General features: G+C 59.9%; 1 protein-coding gene and 1 long non-coding RNA gene across 4 annotated transcripts; one reads left to right on the forward strand and one right to left on the reverse strand.

Moving 5' to 3' along the window:
* Nucleotides 1-435: 435 nt before the first annotated feature.
* Nucleotides 436-21,225, reverse strand: LOC120866954 (angiotensin-converting enzyme). 3 transcript variants are annotated; one of them, XM_040245027.1, is made up of 25 exons: nucleotides 20,977-21,225; nucleotides 20,172-20,339; nucleotides 19,459-19,552; nucleotides 18,921-19,064; nucleotides 18,340-18,531; nucleotides 17,700-17,797; nucleotides 17,179-17,351; nucleotides 16,587-16,810; nucleotides 16,104-16,248; nucleotides 15,720-15,818; nucleotides 15,350-15,472; nucleotides 14,580-14,791; nucleotides 13,790-13,926; nucleotides 12,827-12,985; nucleotides 12,418-12,505; nucleotides 10,499-10,642; nucleotides 10,154-10,345; nucleotides 7,166-7,263; nucleotides 6,794-6,966; nucleotides 4,455-4,678; nucleotides 4,004-4,148; nucleotides 3,224-3,322; nucleotides 1,335-1,457; nucleotides 882-1,069; nucleotides 438-715 (listed from the first exon to the last, which is right to left on the reverse strand). In XM_040245027.1, exons 1-25 carry the CDS (start codon nucleotides 21,223-21,225, stop codon nucleotides 486-488), a joined length of 3,921 nt encoding a protein of 1,306 aa, XP_040100961.1. In that variant the 3' UTR covers nucleotides 438-485. The 3 variants fall into 3 exon arrangements, with proteins under 3 accessions (XP_040100962.1, XP_040100961.1, XP_040100963.1); XM_040245028.1 differs by lacking the exons at nucleotides 17,179-17,351; nucleotides 18,340-18,531; nucleotides 18,921-19,064; ... (1 more) ...; nucleotides 20,172-20,339; nucleotides 20,977-21,225 and having other exon boundaries at nucleotides 436-715; nucleotides 17,700-17,795; XM_040245029.1 differs by lacking the exons at nucleotides 14,580-14,791; nucleotides 15,350-15,472; nucleotides 15,720-15,818; ... (7 more) ...; nucleotides 20,172-20,339; nucleotides 20,977-21,225 and adding an exon at nucleotides 14,019-14,563.
* LOC120866955 lies at nucleotides 4,145-5,659 on the forward strand. The gene is made up of 2 exons (XR_005721777.1): nucleotides 4,145-4,936; nucleotides 5,041-5,659. It is a non-coding gene; the product is annotated as an uncharacterized LOC120866955 (long non-coding RNA).
* Nucleotides 21,226-22,976: the final 1,751 nt, after the last annotated feature.

The raw sequence follows: 22,976 nt of genomic DNA on the forward strand, positions 1-22,976 counted from the left end.
CCGCCCAGAGCCCTCCTGGGCCAGTGCCCAGGCCTGGCCAGGCCTGCCTGCCACAGCAGGCCGGGGGCCAGCTGCTCAGGCTGGAGGGGGTACTGGCCTGGGCGCTGGGTGGGGCTGGGGCCAGAGCTAGGGGGTGTTTTCCAGCCTCTCCTTGGAAAGAGATGAAGACCCCCGAGAAGTGACCCCCTTCATTGGCAAGAAGCGAGGGAGCTTCTCCGTCCTGTCCCTGGCTTCCCCGTGAGGGACACAGACGCGGATGGGAAGGCAGGACCTTTAATTGTATCCACAGGGAGACAGGGAGAGGGTGCCACGTGAGGGGGACTCTGGGTCTCTGGGGACCAGGGGGCAGGGGCCATGGTGGCCCGAGGGCCGGAGCACTGGCGGGGGAGGGGGCGGGAGGGGGAGGGGCACGAGGGGGAGGGGCAGGAGGAGGGCGGGGCTGGGGAGCGCGGCGGGAGCAGCGCAGGGCCCCTCCGGGTCTCCTCTCAGGAGTGTCTCAGCTCCACCTCGGAGCCGAACTGGGGCCCGCGGTGCGGCCGGCGGAGGCTGTGGTGGCGGATGCTGAAGAGCCGCTGTGTGAGGCCCAGCGTGGCCACCAGCAGGGCGACGCCCAGGAAGAGCAGCACCCACTGGCCCACGCGGGCCTGCTGCTCCTCCAGGTTCAGGCCCAGGAAGTTGACGCGGCCGGAGCCCACCACGGGGCCTTCCAGGCGAGCTGGGCGGGGAGGAACGAGAGCGGGCGCTGGGCCGGGCCGGGCGCGCCGCTGGCTCCCCAGCCCTGAGCGCGGAGGCCGCACTCCAACCTGCCTTAACCTGGGAGGGCCCCAGCCCTGAGCGAGCCCCGGGGCCGCCCTGGGGCCCAGGGGGGTGGGTGGCGGTACCCGAGTTTGGCGTCCAGTTGTACTGAGGCCAGCCCAGCTTCTCCCCGTGCCGCCCGTTCTCCGTCACGAGCCAGTCCAGCAGCGGCTTGAAGTAGGTCATCATGGCGGCAGCCGACATGTTGGACTGGCCCGTGATCAGCCGCATGGCTTCGGGCCACGGCTGACTGAAGCCCAGCTTCATGGCATCCCTGGGGGAGCCCCAGGAGGGGAACCGAGTCAGAGGGACAGGCTGGGAGGCTCCCTGCCCCAGCCCGTCCCAGTCTCACATCCGCTGTCTCCACCCCACCTCCCAGCCTCCGCTTCCCCCCGGGACTGAGGGCCTGGGCGGGTCCGGGGCTTTGGGGAAAGGGTGACCCGGGCCGAGGCCATGGTAGATGTTCCTGGAAGAGCTCCACTGGGAAGTAGGTCATCGTGGGGAGGACAGGGGTCAGAGCAAGGCCAGAGGAGACTCACGCCAGGAGCTTCCCGGCCTCCTTGGACTGGTAGATGTCACACTTGTGCAGAGGGCCCTGGTGGCCCGCCGCCTGACACAGTGCCTGGTGGAACTGGAACTGGATGACGAAGCTGACGAAGTACCTGCAGGAGGGCAGGTGAGGCCTGGGGTGGGCGCTGGGGGCAGCGCCGCCGAGCCCCAGCCACCCTGCTTCCCGCTGCCTGCCATGACGTCAGGGTGAGCCTGTCCTGGACTGCAGAGTCATCCAGGCCTCCTTCCCCGCCTCTCAACAGAGAGCTACCTGCACATGGAGCATCTTGGGAGAGACTCTTAGAGCTAGGGATGCTCATGGGTGAGGCAGAGTGGGGCAGAGCCCATCAGAGATGTGGCGGGCTGCTCCGGGACACAGAAACGACATCTCTGTCCCTGAGGTGTTGCCTACTGGGTCATGCTTCTGACCAGGCAGGGAAGCCAGCCCAAATGACCTCCTTTATCCCAAAGCAGTGGGAATTCCCTGCAGAAGTCTGCCGGTCAAGGAGGGGCGGCCTCTCTGAAAGTGGGGAGGTTTGGAATGTCCTGAACCAGCAGCGCAGTCGGGAAGGCTGGGCACAAGTCATGTGCACTGCCTTTCCTGTATGTGCTTTGCCAAGGCTGCTGGTCAGAATCTGGAGGGTGATCACTTTGCCTGCTCCCTCCTGGAGAATTATCTGTGCTAAGCTGGGAAGCTAGCCATCACGTGGGCCGGCTTCTGTGTGAAAGTGAGTGCCAGCTCGGGAGCTCAGAAGCCCGTTGGGAAGGCGGGCGGAGGGTCTCTCTGCAGGTCACCCTGGCACACTGGCTGGTCAGGCCTGTGTGGAGGTGCCCTTGACTATCCTTGGCTCCCTGCCCCCCCCCCCACTGCTCCCTGGAGCCTCTGAGCAGGCTTTCTCTTCCTTCCTGGACTCGGGCGCAGAACTTACCCACCTCATGCTTATTTATTAGGTCCTGACTGTGCTGACATTGCGGCACGTGCTGGGGTGGAAGGCTGGGCACGATGGACATAAGCCCTCCTTCACTGGCCTTCTGGGGAGCACAGGGGCCCTTTGCCCCAGATCCCTGCCTCGAGGGAGGGCTCCGGCTCCTCGAATCACACTTCCCAGTCCCCAGCCAGTGCTCCCGGCAGCACGCAGAGGGAGAGGGGCTGACGGGGGGCATCCACGCGGTGGCATCCACGCGGTGGCGGCACAACTGATGGCGCTGCTGTGTTTCCACATTCCATTTAAGACAGTGATTTAATGATGGTGGGTTACGGCCACCAGTTCCCAAGTGTGTTCTGTATTAAGACTGTGTGCTAAGATATGAACTCTTGCAACGATCCTATGAAATGGGATTCCACAGGTGAGGAAGCTGGTGCTCGCAGAGATGGAGGGATTTACTCAAGGGAACAGTCATGGAGATGAGATTTGAACCTGTACTGTCTAATCCCAAGGCTGTGACCCCGTGCCCCTAACAATACAGGCTTCCATCCAGCTGGGCCTCTAATCCTAGCTCCAGTGGGTAGAAGGTCCCCAGGTACAACTCAAATTATGTCACAGGAAATATGTGAACAGAGTGCTGTAAAAATGAAAAAATAGTGTTCAGGGCAAGGTCTGGCCGTGGGTCATGGTTCATGTTAACTAACCAAGGTCTTATAACCATTAGCTGGTTATAGTGAAGTTTCTGTTTTTAACCGTCTGGAGGGCGGGGGCTCTCAGGGTATCACAAGAGTGGTTACAGGTGAGAGGCCCAGACGCAGTGCACCACACACGGGTCCCCAGGTTGCCCTGACAGTAGCTCCTGGAGCAGGTAGCTCTTGGAAGGGGTAGCAAAGGTGTCTGAACACCATGCGGAGGCGCTGCCCCTCCTAACGCCCTCCTCCCTTTCCCGGTACCTGACGTAAGGCACACTTGCAGGAATGTGGAACTTGGCGCCTGGGTCAAAGTCGTCTTGAGATCTGGCCAGTGGGGGACAGACACCTTGGTACTTCAGCCTGTGGAGGAGGAAGACACATTAGAGGGAGGGTTTGGGGACAATCAGCACTTCCTTGTGGCTCAAAAGGTAAAGAATCCATCAAAAATGCAGGTGACCTGGGTTTAACCCCTGGGTTGGGAAGATATCCTAGGGAAAGGAATGGCAACTCACTCCAGTGTTTTTGCCTGGAAAATCCCATGGACGGGGAGCCTGGTGGGCTACAGTCCATGAGGTCACAGAGAGTCAGACATGATTGAGTGACTAACACTTTCACTTTTTGAGAAGAATCAAGCTGGGAGAGTTGCTGTTCTTGATTTGCAATATGGTGCCTGCCCTGGGCCTGCACAGGGTGCTGACAATTCCTGCAAGCCGTGCCTTTGTGAGTCACTGCCCCCAGGTACCCCATCGCTCACACACACCCCTAGACGCTATACAGGCAGACACACCAGGTATACACAGACGCAAGCACACACACACCTAGACACCATACACACAGACAGACCAGGTACACACAGATGCAGGCACACACACAGACACACACATGCCACACACACACACCAGGTACACACAGACACACATATACATACACACACACCCCTAGACACCATACATGCAGACACACCAGGTACACACAGACACAGGTGCTGGCATATACCCCATGGAGACCCCCGGCCCACACCCTACAGCAGGGCTCTAGAACCTGAGGCTCCACCACTCCTGGTTGTAGTTCTCCCTGGTGACACTTCCTTCAAACACCCTCCAGCGCCATTGGTCGACGAGGAAGCTGAAGGGGATGAAGGCGATCTTGTCAAGCGCCATCTTCATCAGAAAGTTGATATCTTCCTCTGCCAAGAGAAGGGAGCCTGATGTCAGATCCAGGCCTGCCTCCCGCCATATCCTAGCAGTGGGCTGAGCAGGTGTGCAGTGGGTGGAATGGGTGGAGTAGGCGGGGTGACCTGCTTCTCTTTAGGTCCAGTGACCCGCCTCTTGGGAGGGGTTTTCCCCCCTGCCCTCCCCGCTGGCTGTCCCCTGGCTCCTTGTGTTCTGTCCTGGCACTGCCTGTGGCCCACGGAGTCTCCTCTCTGCCTCCCAAGCTCGATGCCCCCTTCTTGGCCCCACTGCCTGCTTGGATCTCCCCGTTCCTCGCTCACCGTAGCCGCCGTCCCCGCTGCTCAGCAGGCCGATCTTGTGCAGGTGCGTGGGGGTGGACACTGAGAGGGCCAGCACGTCCCCAATGGCCTCGTGAAAGCCGGGGTTGGCGCCCTCCCGGAAGGTCACGGGCAAGTCCTTGTACTGCATGAAGTACTGTATGTGGCCCATTTCGTGGTGGGCCACCACGAGGTCTTCCATGTTCACTGAGGTGCACTGCTTGATCCTGGAGCACGGGGTGGGAGAGAGACAACAAGGAGCCCTGGGCAAAGGCAGCGGCTAAGCCTGCTCGCAGAGCAGGGCCCCAGGACCGCGACATGCGAGGGACACAGCATCACGGGGAGGAAAACCAAAAGGAGAAATGGAGGCGATCTGGGGACTGGAGACTCCTACAGTGTGGTCCTCCAGGCCCCTCCCCTGCCTCCAGCTCCCCTGAACACCTTGAGCCTGCACTGCTGTGTGTGTGGCTTTCTAACTGTGCGAGGTATGTGCTCTGGAGGCACGGGGACCCTCAGTCACGCTCAGTGACTTTCCAGGACGTGGGTCCTGTGGTTCCTCTTCTCACGGTCTGTCTTTCCCTGGTCTCAGGCTTCCTGAAGGAAACAGTGGTGTCTGGGCTCTTCTGCACCCCACGTGTCCGATGCCAGCAGGCAGATCACCCCGGGCTTTCTCAGGGCCAGGACTGATGGGACATCTGCCGAGCTGTCCGAGCAGGGGCTCCACTTCCCTTTCCACCTTTTGTGAGCCGAGGAAATTCACCCTTGGATCTAACCAGAGCTTTTCAGCACAGTGGACCCCTTTTTCTTTTATTCTATGGTGAGGGGAAAGAGCTGCCCCAGTAGCAATGAAGTTGGGGTCTGCCCACCTTCTGTTAGGACTCCCTGTACGAGCGAGGTTCCCCAAGGAGCCCTCACCTTTGAGAGTCTGTCTGCGCCCCACCCTGAAGGTCTGGTCTCTGTGCCTCTAAAGGAAGAGCCCAGGGCCAGGGGAGCCAGTGAACCTGCCTGGTTTGTTCCAGGACCTCTAAGTCCACTCTTCTCATCAGAGATTCTTCACCATCTCTGCCACTTCTCCCAAGAGTTGGAAACTTCTTAATCTTTTGAACCTAGGTTGTGACTGGTTGAACCTTGTGACTTGCTTTAGCCAATAAAATGTGGCAGGAGTGGCGTGTCCCAGTTCTGGACTAACTTAAAGAAGATCTTAAAGAAGAGATCTGGCTGCTTTTGTTTTTGCTCTGTGGATGCCGGCCACCGGGTAAGAAATCTGACCGCCTGAGGCTGCCACCCCATGAGGTCATCCAAGCTCTCCTAGAGAGACATGTCCGGCCAGACCCCGGCTGCTCCAGCCACGCCAGCCCGGGCACCCAGCATGTGAATGCAGGAACCCACATGAGTGTCCCTGCCCCAGCATGTGCCACACAGAGAAAAGCCGAGGAAGCCAGCTGACAGCCAGGAGCACAGCCCTGGACCGAAACCCCGCTGAGCCATGCCAGCCTTCTGCCGCCATCAGAGCTGCCCCAGCAAAGGTCTCCACCACTGCAAGGCAGGATGAGCCATTTCCTCTGTGCAGTGCCTGAATCCCTGGCCCATAAAATCACTAGCAGACTTCCCTGGTGGTCCAGTGGTTAAGAACCAGCCTGCAAATGCAGGGGACACAGGTTTGACCCCTGGTCTGGGAAGATTGCACATGCCACGGGGCAACTAAACCCATGAGCCACAACTACTGAGTCCACACTCGAGTCTGTGAGCTGCAACAAGGGAAGCCGCCACAGTGAGAGGCCCATGCGCTGCAGCTGGAGAGGAGCCCCTGCCTGCCTCAACAAGAGAACGCCCTTGCACAGCCACCAAGACCCCGCATAGCCATAAATAAATAAATACATTCAAAATAAAAAAAAACATGAGCATAGTCAATAGTTGTTTTACAGCCCTGGATTTTGGGCTGGCATAATACACAGCAGTAACTGAAACGCTGTCCACAAATGCAGACAGCTCCTGAGCCCCATCAGAGGTGAGAGTAGATCTGTGCGAAGCCCCACACCCCCGTGTGTCTCCCTGTCTCAGGCACAGGCATCAGGGAGAGGGCCCGCTGTGCGCAGGGCCTGCCCGAGAGGGAGGCTGGCTGGCAGCTCACACAGGCTCACCCGCAGGACTGTGACCTGGAACCCTGAGCTGACGCAGCTGGTCCGTGCTCAAGGAGACCCTTGCGTGGTGGATGGGGTTCCCCTGGCACAAGCTGGTGGCCACGCTGAGGCCAGGCCCACTCCTCCGAACCCTCCACCCCCAGCTCGGACTCAGACTTGTCTCCTTGGCCTCTGGGCTCAGGACCTGCAGCCCGGACGCACCTAAAGTCTTTGCCGTTGAAGAAGTCCCAGGCGGAGGCGTGGCACACCACTTCCCGCCCATCGGTCGGCTTTTCCAGCATCGACTTGTTCCAGAACTCGGGGGGCATGGGCAGCAGCCCCAGGGAAGTGAAGAAATTGTCTGCTTCCTTAAACATCCTTAGGGGTGTCCAGCCCTGCAAACAGACGGAGCTCTGCTGAAGCTGGGGATGGTGGGGACGGACTGTGTGCCACCATGGGAGGGCCCGAGGGGAGGGCCAAGCTGGGAGCAGCTCCTGAATTAGAGGGCCCTCTCCCCCTGGGGCAGGGCTCCCCGCCCCACGCCCTGGGGCTGCCCTGGAGGAGGAGGGGTGCGAGGAGGGGGCCAGTGCGGACCTGCTTTATCATGGCCTCCGTGGCATCCATCTTGGGGGCTGAAGGGAAGGGTGCCACCAAGTCATAGATGTTGGACCAGCTCTGTGCCCACATGTTCCCTGGAGGCAGGCAGAGGCCAAGATGCAGAGAGAGGGGAGACAGTGTTGCGTTTTAGGCTCGGCACCATCACACAGCGTGAGGGACCAGATCCCAGTCCTGCTGATCACAACCTGACCAGTCACTGCTGTCCCCGTCCACGTCATCTGAGGGCAGTTTATGTGGTCAGCAGGCAAGAACCACCCTCCTGGGACTTCCCTGGTGGTCCAGTGGCTGAGAATCTGCCTCCCAATGCAGGGGATGTGGGTTTGATCCCTGGTCAAGGAAATAAGATCCCACATGCCATGGGGCAACTAAGCCTGCACCCCACGACTACTGAGCCCGAACGTTCGAGGGCCCGCGAGCCCGCAACTAGCGAAGCCTGTGTCACAACAGAGACCCAGCACAAAACCAAAATTAAAAGAAAAGAAAGAACCACCCGACTGCCCTCCGTTAGGAGAGGTTGATGCCTCGGCATTTAGGGCAAGACAAGAGTAAAGCAGCTTTCCCAAGTGGCTCAGATGGTAAAGAATCTATCTGCAGTGCAGGAGACTGGGTTCCATCCCTGGGTCAGGAAGATCCCCTGGAAAAAGGAATGGCAACCCACTCCAGTATTCTTGCCTGGGAAATCCCATGGACAGAGCAGCCTGGTGGGCTACAGTCCATAGGGTCGCAAAAGAGTCAGACACAACTGAGCAACTACCACCTTCAGGCCCAAAGGAGACTAAGCTTGAGCTGACATCAAGTGGAGCCCATGGGTGCAAGCCAGCGAGGGCCGGAGTGCATGAGAAGCCAGGATGGGATGGGGGCGCAAGCTCTGCTCTGAGCCCAGCTCCCAGGCCAGTGGGCACCTGCTTTCCTTCTTGGGGTCTGTGTTTCTCAGCCAATGAGCTGGCATTCTCTGGTCTCACCACAGAGGGACCGAGGGTGGCTGGTCTCTTGAGCTGCAAAGAGCTAGACCCAAAGCTGGAAGGGGGTCTCCCTCATGATCTGTAAACGGTGTGTGGCCCCATCTGGTCTCTCTGTTCACAGTGAGGAGCCCTCCAGGAACAGGGCCTGATGGTCCAACAGCCACAGGAACCCAGTGGCCTCTACTTGCCCAGTCCCTGCCACCCCTTGTTGTCTCCGACTGCCCATTTCATGCACTCAGGGCATCTGAGTTTACAACCCCTGGAGAATGAGGGTCCCCAAGTTGAGGGGACATTTCACATGCTAGCAAGGTAACTCAAAATCCTTCAAAGTAAACTTCAATAGTATGTGAACGGAGAACTTCCAGATGTACAAGTTGGATTTAGAAAAAGCAGAGGAACCGGAGATCAAATTGCCAGCATTCGTTGGATCATAGAAAAAGCAAGAGAATTCCAGAAAAGCATCTACTTCTGCTTCACTGACTACTCTAAAGCCTTTGACTATGTGGATCACAACAAACTGCGGAAAATTTTTAAACAGATGGGAACACCAGACCACCTTACCTGCCTCCTGAGAAAGCTGTATGCAGGTCAAGAAACAATAGTTAGAAGTGGACATGGAAAAACAGACTGGTTTCAAATTGGGAAAGGAGTACATCAAAGCTGTATATTGTCACCCTGATTATTTAACCTCTATCCAGAGTACATCATGTGAAATGCCGGGCTGGATGAAGTACAAGCTGGAATCAAGACTGCCAGGAGAAATATCAGTAACATCAGATATGCAGATGACACCACCCTTACAGCAGAAAGTGAAAAGGAACTAAAGAGCCTCTTGAAGAAGGTGTAAGAGGAGAGTGAAAAAACTGGCTTAAAACTCAATATCCAATAAACTAAGATTATGGCATCTGGTTCCATCACTTCATGACAATTAGATAAACAATGGAAACAGTGACAGACTTCATTTTCTTGGGCTCCAAAATCACTGTAGACAGTGACTGCAGCTGTGAAATTAAAAGCCACTTTCTCCTTGGAAGAAAAACTATGACAAACCTAGTTTTAAAAAGGACAAAAATTAAAATATTAAAAAGCAGAGATATCACTTTGCTGACAAAGGTCCATACAGTCAAAGCTACAGTTTTTCCAGTAGTCACGTATGGATGTGAGAGGTGGATCATAAAATGTAAGGTGAGAGCCGAAGAAGTGATGTTTTTGAACTGTGGTGGTGGAGAAGACTCTTAAGAGTACGTTGGACTGCAAGGAGATCCAACCAGTCAATCCTAAAAGAAATCAACCCTGAATATTCATTGGAAGGACTGATGCTGAAGCTGAAGCTCCAATACTTTGGCCACCTGATGAGAAGAGCCAACTCATTGGAAAAGACCCTGACGCTGGGAGGGATTGAAGGAGGGTGGAGAAGGGGAAGACAGAGGATGGGATGGTTGGATGGCATCATCAATTCAATGGACATGAGTTTGAACAAACTGGGAGACAGTAAAGGCAGGGAAGCCTGGTGTGCTGCAGTCCATGGGGTCTCAAAGAGCCCGACACAACCGAGTGAACAACAGCAACACTCTCCCAGCTCCTTTGCCTGAACATCGTGTCTACCCTTCTCTCTCCCGACATGACGACTTTCTCCAGCTGTCAGAACCTCTCGCCCTTCAAGGCTTTGTTCACAGCCCCCTCCTGGGGAGGCCTTCTCAGCTTCCACTCCCAGCCCCCTCCTCACCCTCATGCTGCCTGGTGCTGTGACCTGGGAGGCAGGTCTGTCTCCCCAGGACAGGCCTGTGAACTCTATGCACTGCTCCATCCCTGGTGACTGGTGCCATGTGGATCTATAGCAAACATGGCACCAAGTGCAAGTAGAGGGCTCTTCTTCCCACCCCCACCCCCACCCCACTCCGGGCCTGGCAACATTCCCCTGCCCCAGGCTCCAGTGTCCCCTGCAGACCCTTCCCAGTCTGCTCTCTGCCCTCGGACCACGGCCCATCTTGCTGGCGCTCACCGAGCAGGTGGGCTGGGATGGGGCCCTCCAGGTTGATGACGTCGGGCCCGTAGTGGTGGTGCAGGGCCCGGCGCACATAGGCATGCAGGTTCAGGTAGAGCGGCTGCAGCTCTTGGAACAGCTGCTCCAGCTCCTCCTCTAGGAAGGGCATCTCGTACATGGACCTCCAGGAGTCCCCGCCATCCTGGTAGCCTGTGGGGGTGGGGGTGGGGGGTGTGGCCAGGCTCTCTGGACACCTGACCGTCCCTGGAGCACTCCCTGTCTCCTTCAAGGACTGCCCCCCTCACCTCTTGGGTCTCAGAGGAGCCCTCTAAGGGCCCCGGTGACCCTGCAGGGAGCACTCACCATTGAGCCTGGCGGCCTTGTTGGTGAGCTCCACATATTTGGGGAAGTAGGGGAGGATGGACCGCCCCACCTTGTCGCGCCAGCTCTTCCACGCCCAGGCCAGGTCCTGATAATTCCGGGATGTGGCCATCAGCTTGGTCAGATCTGGGCGGGAGGGGTGGGATGGCTTGAGCCCCCAGCTCCTGGCTCACCTCCCACCTCCTCCAGAGCTAGAAGAAGATGGGAAGGGGCAGCACAGGTTGGGGGAAACTGGAGACAGGCTGGGGCCCTTTCTATGGGCTTACGGGTGCCAGGCCCAGGCTCAGTGCTGTCCGGACGCGACCTCAAGGAACTACAGGGCTACAACAGCCCCGTGAGGGGTGCCCTGACCCTCCTTCCACACAAAGTGTTGGTGGCATGGCTGCGTCTCCTAGCCAGGAAGCGGCCAAGCTGGGGCACAAACCCAGGGCCCAGGCCCCAGAGCTGCTGCTCGCCGTTTGTCCCCTGGCAACCCCTCCCTGGGAGAAATAGCCTGGAGGTCAAAAGATGGGGGTTCTTGGTCGGTTTCCTCCTGACCTCTCTCCATCTGTGAGATGGGGATAATGCTGGCCTGGGGGCAGGAGGACCCTGAGCGGGGACTGGGCCTCCTTCATCTCTGCATCCCCACGGGGCCCAGGGTGCCTTTCACACACTGTAACTGAACTGCCTGAATAACCACTGTGCAGGCCAAGTACAGAGATCCGCTCAAGCACCACCTGGACCCGCGTCCTGTCAGAGCCACGCCTGTATGAGTGGCCTCCCGGGTTAAGGGTTACATGGAGCTGACACGGCCTTTGCAGAGCTGGGAGGAGGAGGCCGTGAGCACGGGGGTCAGGTGTGAAGGTGGCCCCGCTTCCTGCCTGACCGGGCCTGAGACGGAGGCCTGCGGGGATCCAGCACTCGCTGACTGCGCTCTGCGCTGAGATGCGCTATGAGCATCCACTCTACACAGAGGAGGTACATTCAAGGTAGCTTTGTTTGGAGGAAAACACATTTTGAGAATTTTCCATCTGTCCTCTGCTGATGTGAGTGTTCTGTTTTGGGGATGCTCTTATTGTTACTACCAGCAGTGATCTGACAGCCCAGCCCCAGATCAAGGGGCTGACTGATGGGGGTGGAGGCCACATTCCCTGTAACACTCTTGTCCATAAACAAACACATGCACACGTATATCCACCCCCACTTGCGTGCCTACCCACATACACAACCCCTGGGCCAAACCCTGTCCTAGGAAAACTGTTTCTCTCTCTTGTTTATTTTCCATTTCCCTTTCTATTTGTGATTGTTCTAAAGTGGGAGTTGGGCGGAGGGCCAGGAAGAGACTGTTTCTGGGTGGAGATTCCTCGGAAAAATGTTTATGTCTCTGGCTCCCTGACCCTGGGAAGGTGGGTCAGAGGGGGCGGGAGGGGGGTCTCTGTGTGCAGGTACTGGGGTGTCGGCACTGAACTCCTTCAGAAGGGGGAAGGTTAAGAAGGACTGGCCAGTCTCCTGCGAGAGGAAGAGGACTCGCCAGAGCTGGTCCATTCCTGCCGGCCTTGGAGGGAGTGAGGTGGGAATGGCGTCTGCACCCTTCAATTTCAGGGTGGGGTGGGATCCAGGGGAGGTAGGTGCCTAGAGGGGATGTCCAAGCCCCTGAGAGAAACATTTGAGATACACCTGCTCTGAAGGGCGGAGTACAGGGTGGAACAGGGAGGATGGCACCGGAGGGAGCAGAAGCTGAGGAACCAGCGCAGAGATGAAGCCGGGCTGGTTCTAAGCGGTGGCAGAGAAGCCCGAGGGGTGAAAAGAGGGAAGCGAGTTTCCTGGGCGTGCTGACCTCCCAAGTCAGAACTGAACATTTCCCTTTCACGGACAGCACCCCAGCCTCCCCGGGCCTCCCGCTCACTGCCCAGTGTGCTCACCAGGCTCGAGCTGCAGGCAGGTGCCATTTTTGTGGCACACAGAGGCCACACTGTAAGCGGTCTCCATGTCCAGCAGGATCTGGTTGTACTGCGGGGGAAGCAGAGGGGCAGCGAGCTACAGATCTGGCGCCCTGCTTCGCCCCGGCACCATTACGTGGGGCGGGAGGTGGGGGAGGGTTGCTGGGCTATGGGTTGGGGAAGGGGCTCCCAAAGCCCTCCCTTCTCAGCGAGTCTGGGTGTGTGTGTAGGCGAGTCTGGAGGTGTGCACAGACATGGGCAGAAGTCATGACTTGACAACTTGAGGAGGAAGCAGCATGAAGGCTACATGCCATCCCTTGAGCTAGGGCCTTCTCCTGACTGACCTGGGGTCCTCCACCCGCTTTGCCCCACCCCACCCCCAGTTCCCCACCTCTTCCAGCTCCTTGACGGGCAGTGCCGCCCGCTCTAGATCCTGAATCTTCTTTATCATCCGCTTCATGGTGGCATTCTGGAAGTTGGTCACGTCGAACTTCCTGGCCCAGGTGCCGTACTTGACGGTGTGGTTTGCCATCTGTGAGTTCTTCTCCATCTGCAGGCACAGGGGGAGCCCTATCATGAGGCCCAGGAGGAGCTCTGGAAAGGGCTCCTAGGAGGAGGCATCGTGGGAGAGCCGAAGAGGCTGGGTGTCGGGGGGGCGGCTTTATCAAGTTGCTGCCTTTGCCTATAAAGACCTTCCTCAGCCCGGACTGTCTGTGATGTCCTGTGTGCAGTACACATGCCCTCATCCAGCAAGACATCGTGTGGGAGAGGCAGAGAAGGAAACCCCACCCTGTATCTTGAATGCTGTTGGGACAGAGGCAGCTTGGCATTCTCTCTGTGGCTTCTGAACCTCAGGGTCCCAGCTGTAAAATGGGAATAAGGTCACTGGCTTTGCAAGACTGTTGAGGAATACAGGAGCTGCGGCCAGTGCATATGGGTCTTCATGAAATATTATTTCTCTGTGGCTCACCTTGGTTATGATCTCTGCTTGGCCACACAGACGCGGAGGGGGTCACGGTTGGGGGACAGGTGTAGCCCTCGCTAGGATGGCACACAGGAGCCTTCAGTCTTTTTAAAAACTGACTTTGGCATCACTTACTTCTGCACAAATTATTCCTTTACCAACAACAGATTGTTAAAGAAAGACAACCTGTGTTAGGCACTGGGTATGTGCCCACCTGAAACTGAAACTGGACACTTTTCAATAGGCCGCAGGGATGTTTCACAAACTCTGAGAACGTGTGCCCCCGGGCTAATGTTGGGGATGGGAGGGCAGCCTGTAGTGCCTTGGGTTTCAGAGGACGGGCCCTGTGGGACGAGGAGCACGCGTGTGCTGGGCTGCAGGGGCCCCTACCAGCAACTTGCTGTTGTCCGTGCTGATGTTGGTGTTATAGTTCCAGTTGGCCTCGGCATACTCATTCCACACCACCTGGGATCTCCGGTCATATTCCTCCACAAACTTGCGGGCCTCGGCCTCGTCGGACACCAGGTCTGCGGGACAGAGCAGAGGGACACAGACAGGCCTCCCCTCGCCCTCCTGCCGCTGCCTGGGCCTCCCCGCCCCGCCCCCCAGCCAATCCCACTTGGGCTCTGGGTTTTCTTCGGGCTGCTGGTTGTTGAGGGATGGGTGGTTGAGTGGCGGATGGTTGTCTCACTGCTGGTTGTTGCCTGGCTGGCTGTTTCCTGGTTGACTGTCACCTGGCTGGTGGTCCCCTGGCTGGTGGTCCCCTGGCTGGTGGTCCCCTCACTGGGGACCAGCAGGGGGCGCCCACAGCAGAGCAGGAGGAGGAGGAGGCGAGGCAGTCCTGGAGCAGCCCAACCATGGCCCATGGCCGCAGGAGAGCAGAGCCCTGCAGCCCCCGCCCCCGGCCAATAAGAGCGGATCCTGCAGTATGACATCATAGAGCAGTGTGCCCGCTAGCCAGCCCCCAGCCAGGGGCCTCAGATCTGGGCACACCCTCCCCAGGAGGCTGGAAAGATGTGCCCACTCCATCCCAGGGCCCTGCCGAGTGCTCAGGGGGCTGCCTGGCCCTCCAGGCAGGACGCCAGGGCCTGGCTGGACAAGCTGATTGGGAACTGTGAACTGGGGGCCTGGGTCCCGAACCTAGAGCTGAGAACCCACGGCACCCTGCCCCAGGCTTTACCAATGCCCTCCGGGTAATTGTCAGGCATCGGCGGGCGCCACTGATACTCTGGCCAGCCCAGGACCTCGCCATTCTGCTGGTTCTGCTCCTCGAGCCACTGTGTGACCGGCTGGAAGTAGCTGAGCAGCGGCCTAGCGTCCAGGTTGTCTGAGCCGACCATGTCCTTCAGCACCTCCTGCCAGGGCCGTGAGGAGCCTGCCTGCAGCAGCGCCCTGTCAGGCAGAGAGGGCGCTGTGGGCACAGGGTCTCAGGCCAGCGTCTGTGGCTGCTGTCCTGCCCACCTGCTCCGCCTCTGGCCACTTCTCTCCCCACTGGGTGGCAAGAATGGCAGCGTTAAGTCTCAGGGCCTAGGAGCTCTGTGAAAGGGGGACATTTGTCTTGCCCCACGCCAGCCAGAAGGGCTTCCCAGGTGGTGCTGGTGGTAAAGAACCTGCCTGCCAGTGCAGGAGGTGGAAGAGACATAGATTCAATCCCTGGGTGGGAAGATCCCCTGGAGGAGGGCATGGCAACCCACTCCAGTATTCTTGCCTGGAGAATCCCTTGGACAGATGAGCCTGGCGGGCTACAGTCCCTGGGGTCACAAAGAGTCAGACACGACTGGAGCGACTTATCATGCGTGCCAGCCAGAAAGCCCACTCACCAAGCAGTTGATGAGCGAAAGAAAAGGAGGGGGAGTGGAGAAGGGCTCCCTCCACTGGCGTGGTGGTGGTGCCCCCACCCGGTACACCCTTCACTGAGCTCTCCCCTCACCCCCCACGGCCCCCACACACCGGAGCTTGGCCCCCGCCTGGGTGGACTGGTAGATGTCACACCGGTGCAAGGGGCCTTGGTGACCTGCCTCCTTGCACAGCGCTTCGTGGAACTGGAACTGCAGGACAAAGCTCACGAAGTACCTGCAGGCACAGGAGGGGCATGAGGGGGATGGCGGAGGCCCTCTGCCTGGGGCCCAGCTAGCTTCCACAGGGCAGAGGCTGAACCATGGGCTGCCTTGGGGGAGAAGTGACAACTGAGCTTGGCTCGGAAAGAGGCCCACTCAAATTCCAGGTTGTTGGGGGTCCAGGGGAGGATGGGGACAAGCCCGGGATATGGGGGCCCAGCATAGGGGAAGGAACTAAGGTGTGCCAGAACTGGGGGCAGTACCTGATATACGGGGTCACATTTGGGACGTGAAACTTGGCTCCAGCGTCAAAGTGGGTTTCGTTTCGGACAACCGGAGGACAGATCCCCTGATACTTGGTTCTGGAAGAGAATGTGGTTAAGTTGTCTTAGGACCTGAGGGTTGTACACAGGCTGATTTTCCCTTTGCAGAAAAGGCTGCCAAGCAGGCATTCCCACCGGCCGTCCCTCCCCATCCTGGAGAACTGGGGATGACCACCTGTCCGACGGTGTTTCAGGCAGGAAAGAAGAATGCCATAAGGAGGAGGGGGGAGGTGTTCCTGGAGAGGAGGGAAGCAGGAGGCAGGGTACCCGGGAAGGTGGCGAGGGCCCCTGGGATGAGGCCCCTCTCCATCCCTCTTTGCTCACCGAAGATACCACCAGTCATAGTTGTAGCGGGAAGGGGGGGTTCGCCCACTAAAGACCCCCCAACGCCACTGGTCCACCAAGTATCCAAAGGGCAGGAAGGCAATTTTTTCCAGTGCCATCTTTAACAAGTAGTTGATGTCGCTCTCTGTTGGGAGATGGGAAGAGACAGGTCAGAGGGAGAGGGGAGTCCAGCTGGGACAGGGGGCCCTGGGGAGAGGCTGGCAGGAGGTGAGGCTGGGCAGATGCAGAGAAAGGAGCATGAGCCTTTGGGACCATGCAGTCCTGCTTGGAAGAGGACGCTTGGGCAGTGGAGCTGGGATGCAGGGTAGGCCTCAAGGCCTGGGTGGATCCCCAGACCTGCCTGACGTGGGGCAGGGAGGCGGAAACGAGACAGGCAGATGGGAGCAGCGACCAGGGGGGTCCTGCTGGGGGACCCAGCGCGGTCTGGGTGGGCTGGGCTGGGTCCTCTCCACCCCCACATACCTGTGTCGTTGGTGACCTGGTCCAGCAGGCCGATCTTGTGCAGGTGTGCAGGAGTAGAGACGGAGAGGGCCAGCACATCGCCGATGGCCTCGTGGAAGCCTGGGTTGGCGCCTCGGCGCAGGGAGACGTGCTGGTCCTTGTACTGCAGGTAGTACTGCACGTGGCCCATCTCGTGGTGCACCGTGGACAGCTGGTCCATAGTGACCCGCGTGCACTGCTTGATCCTGGGGCAGGGAGAGGGCGTGGGTGAGGGTGAAGGACGGGCGGGACGGGGACCAGAGAACACACAGGGAGGCTGGTGCCAGAGGGAATGAAGCCAGGCGGGCGCTGTCCCAGGATTCCCAGGAACTGGTGGAAACAGGCAAACCTCCACCCTGCCCCAGCCACACCCGGCCTGTCCCCTCCGTTCCAAGGTACAAGGCTGGCTGCCTGTCAGAGCTGCCTAGTGAAAGCAGCCTGCTGCAGCCCTAGAAGAGACCCAGCCTCCCGGCCGGTCTTGGAGCTGGGATAGACATGGGCCTGGGAGCTGGCCTCCCTGTGGCCCGGCTGCCCGGCCTTCGGGAGCCTTGCAAGCCGCCTCCAGCATCGAGACCTGAAGTCTTTCCTGTTGTAGAAGTCCCAGGCGGACGCGTGGCACACCACCTCCCGCCCGTCGCTTGGCTTCTCCAGCATGGATTCCGCCCAGAACTCGGGTGGCATGGGCAAGAGCCCCAGGGAGGTGAAGAACTCCTCCGCCACCCGGAACATGTGTGTGGCGTTCCAGCCCTGGGGGTGGAGGGGTGGGGGGGGCACACTCGGGTCAGGGGCCAGCTGCTAGAGCCCACCCCGGCTGCCCCGGGTGTGCGTCTGGGGTCCCCACTCGGGTCAGTTCTGTGCTCACAAAGAGCGCCTCTGCTCGGTGGCCTCCCTTCCCGGAGGCCGGGCCCCTACTGGCTACAGCGGATACACAAAAGTGGCCTGCTGCTTACTGCCCCCCTCCCCTCCCAGCGGGGTCCTGAGGGAAGAACTGGCACCCAGCTCACGGTGGGGACACACACTGCAGGCTGCGGCTCCTCAGCTCCTCGAGTCTGACTCCCTCTCATGGCCCCCGCCAGGGCCTGACTCTGAGCTCACCTTCTGCACCATAGTACTGGTAACATCAAGATTGGGCTTGTCGGGGAAGGGCACCACCGTGTCGTAGACGTTCTCCCAGCTCTGGGCCCACATGTTCCCTAGACAGAGGAGGGGAGCTGACAGCTTGGTGCCCAGCCCAGCCAGGGCCTGCTTCCCCAGGCGTGTCACGGAACAGCGCCCCGGTCTCTGGACCTGGGGCACGGCAGGGCCACAGCCCGCTTGCTGGGCTCACAAAGCAGTCCCACCCGCTCCCGAGTGCTTTGTGTTCCCTGGGGCTGGCAGAGGCCAAGGTGCCCAGGTGATGCGGCTGGGGTCCTTTCTGACTGCCAGGTCCCTGCCCTCCCTCAGCCCTGACACTGGCCCCCAGGGCTGGCTTTCTGGGGCATAAAGTGGGGTTCTTTCTCCTCTTCCACTGGAGCTAAAGCCTTCAGGGTGGCTCCTGGCTCTGCATTTTACTAGCTCTCTGCCCTGTGCCACATCCCTCACGCATCCTAAGCCCTCCTCTGAACAGCAGTGATCAGGAGAAGGATCACCGACTTTATGGGTTCACGTGCGGGCGAGTGAGCCATGCGATGCTCTGAAAGGTGAACTGTGATGAGGCTGACCCTGGCCATGTGTGGAGGTGAGCCCAGGCCCTTACCCAGCAGGTGAGCAGGGATGGGTCCCCTGAGGTTGATGTATCTGTCCCCATATCGGCGGTGCAGTGCGCGCCGGACGTAGGCATGGAGGTTCAGGTAGAGGGGCTCCAGCTGCTGGTAGAGGCCTTCCAGATCCTCCGTGAAGGTGGGAGAGTCATACCAGGAGCGCCAGTAGGCCCCTGTGTCTGAGAAGCCTTAGGGGACATTGGGGGTGCAGTTCAGGCCCCAGGTTCTGGCACCTCCCCTCCAGCTATCGCCTGGCCATTCTCCTGGCTCAGGGCCAGCGTATATGCCTGCTCACTGCAAAGGAGAGCTTGGCGGTGACTGCGCTGTTTTCTAACTATGGTTGCTTCAACTCCAGCTAAACAGATCCTGACACATGTGAGCCCTACAGCTGGGAGGAGTGCCAGGAGGGGCAGCATGAGGCTGATGGGGCTAAAGCCCAGCTTGGCCATCCGCCCTCTGGGTGGCCTTGGGCCAGTGTAGGGAGTCACTGTAACGGCCGCTCTGTGCGTTTCGGGGCTCAGTGGAGACAGGAGACGGGAGGGTTGTGCCCACACCGAGGCCGGGTGGGTGTGCTCACCATCCTGCTTGTAGGCCTCGTTGCTGAGGGCAGTGAAGTCCTGGTATAGGGGCTTCAGTGGGATGCCTGCGGCGTTGTGCCAGCCCTCCCAGGCATACAGCAGCAGGGCGTAGCTTCGCGAGGAAGCCAGGACGTTGGTGAGCTCTGAGACACAGGTGGGCAGGGTCAGTTCAGAGACTGCTGCCTCGAAGTCAGCAGTAGAGGAGGAGGTTTGTAAGGAAAGCCACGGCGGGGTCTAAGTCCTGCGGAGGGCTCTTGAGGGGATGAGAGGGCCCAGTAAGGGAAAACCAGGTGGCGACCATGAAGGCCAGTTGTGATGGGGGAGGAAAAGCACATGTGAGGGTGGGGTTGGGGCTGGAGGCTGGAGATTCCAGAAGTCAGTAGGCCTGGAGGAGCAGGGTGTGGGGGCATCAGGCACTCTGGTCCTAATCAGAGGTTCAGGCCTTTGGGTTTACCCCTCCACCCCCCGATGAAATGTGCCATCCTCCGGGAGCCGCCGGGTGGCGGGGAAGACAGACAGGAGACTCAGGCCCCTTACCTGGGTCCAGGGACCAGCAGGGGGCAGTCTTGTTGGGGAAGCAGACCTTGGCGGTGGAGTAAATTCTGCTCATGTTGCTTAGCAAAGAGTTGTACTGGGGAGTTAGAGTTGAGAAAATGTTAGTGATGAACAGCCCTCGGAGGTAATCCGGCCGCCCCCTCCTCTTTTCGCCGGGAGGAAGAGGGGAGATGCCCTGAGGGGGGATGTGGCTTGGACAAGACTGCCCTGTGGCACTCGGAGCGTATCTGAATGTGAACGGACGGGTTTCGCTTCCACTGGAGCCCGCCTGTGGAGATGGGAAACTGGCGTCCTGAGAACTAGGGAGCAGGGTTCAGTTCTGAGCTCGGCCACCACCTGATTGAGACCAAATCCCTCTCATTCCCTGACCTTGATACCCTCTCCACCTTTCGGAGGAAGCCCTTAAAACAAACCACCTATGGAGAAACTTTGAAAACTCCTGTTTCATCTTTCATTGTTTACTTGAATTTTGCTTTCTACTCCATGACACTGGCTTTAATATAAAGTAACTTCTCTCACCCCATCTCCAGGGAAATCAATACTTCAGGAATCCACTCTGCTTACAGGGGCTTCCCCTGCAGTCAGGGCCAGTAGAGATCCTAGGGTCCCTCCTGGCCAGACACCACCCCTCTCACCACCACCGTAGGCACTGGGAGGGTACCCTGGAGAATTCTGCCTCCACCCCTCAGGCCCACCTTCTGCCGCTTCTCTAGGTCCAGGTTGGCGGGGCCCAGGGTGCGCACCGCCCCGATGATGCGCAGCAGCGTGGGGTCGGTAAAGTTCTGCCAGACCGGGTCAAACAGACTCTTGGCCTTCTGGCCCCAGGCCTCTGAAAACTCCTGGCTGAGCAAGGCTGCTTCCTCCTGTGGGCACCAGGAGGGCACGAGAGGGTAAACAGGGGAGGCCGTGGCGCTGGGGGAGGGGAGGAAGGTCAAGGGCTTCTGGAGACCGGGGCTGATGGGAGGACTGCTCCCTTCAACTGGGCCCTGGGGGTGAAAAACGGGCGGGGGGCTCTGCCTCAGGGAGGCGGTGGAGCAGAAACGCGCCAGAAGAGAGGCAGGGAGAGGAGAGGGTGATCAGACAGCGATGAGAAGTGACAGGTACAGGGAGCGAGGGGAAGGTAGTGCGGCCAGAGAAGGGGAGAACCCAGAGCAGAGCGGGCACCCTAAGCGAAGACTGCCGCGGCTCCAGCCCAGAGGCACCCCCGGCGCCGCCGCCTGGGAGGACTCGGGGTCAGTGTGGCCTCATCCATTCGCTTCCTTATTGGGCAGGATCATGGGCCCAGCACCGGGCCAGGGAACCGACTGCCCGTCTACGGGGACCGTTTTGGGAATGGCGGGGTGGCGGCTGGAGAGGAGGCAGGCGGGCCCCTCCCGGACTCCACGGCTCCGGGGCCGGGGGCGCGCGCGCGGGGCGGGGACTCTCCGCCCCCCAGCGCCCGGCCGCCGCGCTGTGATTGGCCGCCCGGGCCCCGCCCCCGCCCCGGGCCCGCGCGCCCACCTGGCGCCGCGCGTTCTCCTCGGTGATGTTGGTGTCGTGCGCCCAGCTGGCGGCCGTGCTCTGGAACAGCACCTGCTCGGCGCTCGAGTTGAAGCTGGCTGCGAAGATCTGCGCCCCGGCCTCGTCGGCGGGAAAGTTCCCCGGCTGCAACGCGGGGTCCAGCACCAGGATCACGGGCGGCGGCGGCAGCAGCAGCAGCAGCAACGGCAGCAGCAGCGGCGGCCACCGGCGACCCGACGCGGCCCCCATGGTGCGGTGCGCAGCGCAGCCCCTTCTCCCGCGCAGCGCCCGCCCTGCGGGTTATAAAACCCGGCCGCCGCCGCCGCCTTCCGACACACCCCCACCTCCCCGCCCCGCCGCGCTTCCTCCTCTGCTCCAAAGTCCCCCGGCCGCCGCGCGGGCCTAACGGAGCGGGGCGGGGACCGAGGCTTCCTGGCCCGGCCCGGGCAGGGGCGCCGGACCGAGGAGGGGCCGAGGCGGCCCCCGGCGAGATGCAGCTGGGGTGGGGGTGGGAGGGAGTGGCGGACGGGCCTTAGGTCAGGCTCTCGCAGGGGAGGCTAGAAAGGAGAACCCCCCTCCTCCAACACACACACATTCACCCCACACCTATGAAGCTGAGAGACCCAGCAGTTTGCTGGAATACCCCAGCCTGCCGGCGTGCCCTCCCCTTCCATCACTCAGCCTCGGTGCAGGGACCCGGAGCCCAGCGGCCTCTGACGCTCAGTCTTCCGGCCTTACCGCCCGGGGCTCTCTGGGCTCGGAAGGACAAGGTCGGGGAGCTGTCCGCAGAGTCGCTAGTGCCGCGAGACACGGTTAATGACCGTCACCCGGTCCCGCTTCTTCACGAGGCCTTGGGTGTGGCCTGCATGGGTTGGGGAGCGCCTAGGCTTCTGCAGGCATTTGGGCAGATGCTCAGGGACCCCAGTTCACCTGGGGACTGGGAGGGGGGCGGTCAGATGGGGGAAAGAATGGGGGTTTGTTCTGGAAGGGGAGACACAGAGCCACAGGCACACCTGCTTCCTTCACACAAGCTGTCATTTGCTCAGACAAGAACAATCACACAGACTTGCCAATTTGGAGAGCTACAAAGATGACCACAGAGACGACAGAGGAAGATGCTAAAACCCAGGTTGAATGGCTTGCTCCCAGTCACGCCAGGTTTCCACACTCCCCATCAGTCTTTCCCCCTGTGTGACAGGCACGGGGGAGGAAGGACACTGGCATCTTCTTGAGGCGGCTGTGGAGGCTGAGGGTCCTCCCCTAAGTCCTCAGCATCATGGTGTCCTCCCCAGAGGTGGGAGGACTGATCAGACACCGACAAGGGTGTGGGCAGGGAGACGGAGGAAGCAGAGGCTGTGCAGAGGGAGCAGGGAAGAAGCCGGCCACAGCTGCTCAGGAGAGCCCCACCTGTTCGGCAGCCTGGGGCTCTGAGGACATGTGGGCTTGCCGCACCTAGGGAGGGGTGCAGGAGGCTGAGGGGCCCGAGACCATGCTGGGTTGTCAGGTGGCATGGTGCCAGGGAGATGTGTGGAGGAGGATGGAGGTGGGGGGAAGGAGGTGGGGAGAAGAGGAGGGTGGCTGCCCCAGCCCTAGGAGGAGGGGGTGGCAGGGCGTTGTCAGTGTGGTCATGAGACACTGTGGAGGCAGGCAGGAGGGAGGGGAGGGGAGGAAGGGGAGAGGAGGGCTTTATACCAGTGGATACCTCAGGACTGGCACAGTGGACACCTGGGCTCAGAGCAGTCCCACCAAGGACAGGAGCCTGGCCTCTCCTCCGCAGGGCTTACCAGGCCTCAACCCAGTGGTCCTAAGGCTTTGAGGGTGTGGGTCGTGTGCACAGGGAGCTGCTGTCTTCCAGGAGGGAATGGTCTCCCCACCAACTAAGGCTTGGGTGGGGGAGATTTTGAGAGTGGTACCCCTTCAGGCCCCAAAGCAGGGGTCTTGGAGTGGGAGGAAGGGTAAAGAGAATAGAGTCTGAGGCTTAGCTTGAAACCAGGCAGTCC

The sequence above is a fragment of the Oryx dammah genome, unplaced genomic scaffold (assembly GCF_014754425.2).
Source record: "Oryx dammah isolate SB20612 unplaced genomic scaffold, SCBI_Odam_1.1 HiC_scaffold_8, whole genome shotgun sequence".
Classification (NCBI taxonomy): Eukaryota; Metazoa; Chordata; class Mammalia; order Artiodactyla; family Bovidae; genus Oryx; species Oryx dammah.

What these genes read in the sequence shown, in the direction of transcription:
- LOC120866954 (XM_040245027.1), bottom strand. Translation starts at nt 21,225, where the DNA reads ATGGGGGCCGCGTCGGGTCGCCGGTGGCCGCCGCTGCTGCTGCCGTTG. An exon ending in CTGCCTGCAGCTCGAGCCTG is followed by an intron (nt 10,643 to 12,417) that starts GTGAGCACACTG and finishes CCTCCCGCCCAG; the next exon opens with ATCTGACCAAGCTGATGGCC. An exon ending in CAGCGGGGACGGCGGCTACG is followed by an intron (nt 4,149 to 4,454) that starts GTGAGCGAGGAA and finishes TTCTCTTGGCAG; the next exon opens with AGGAAGATATCAACTTTCTG.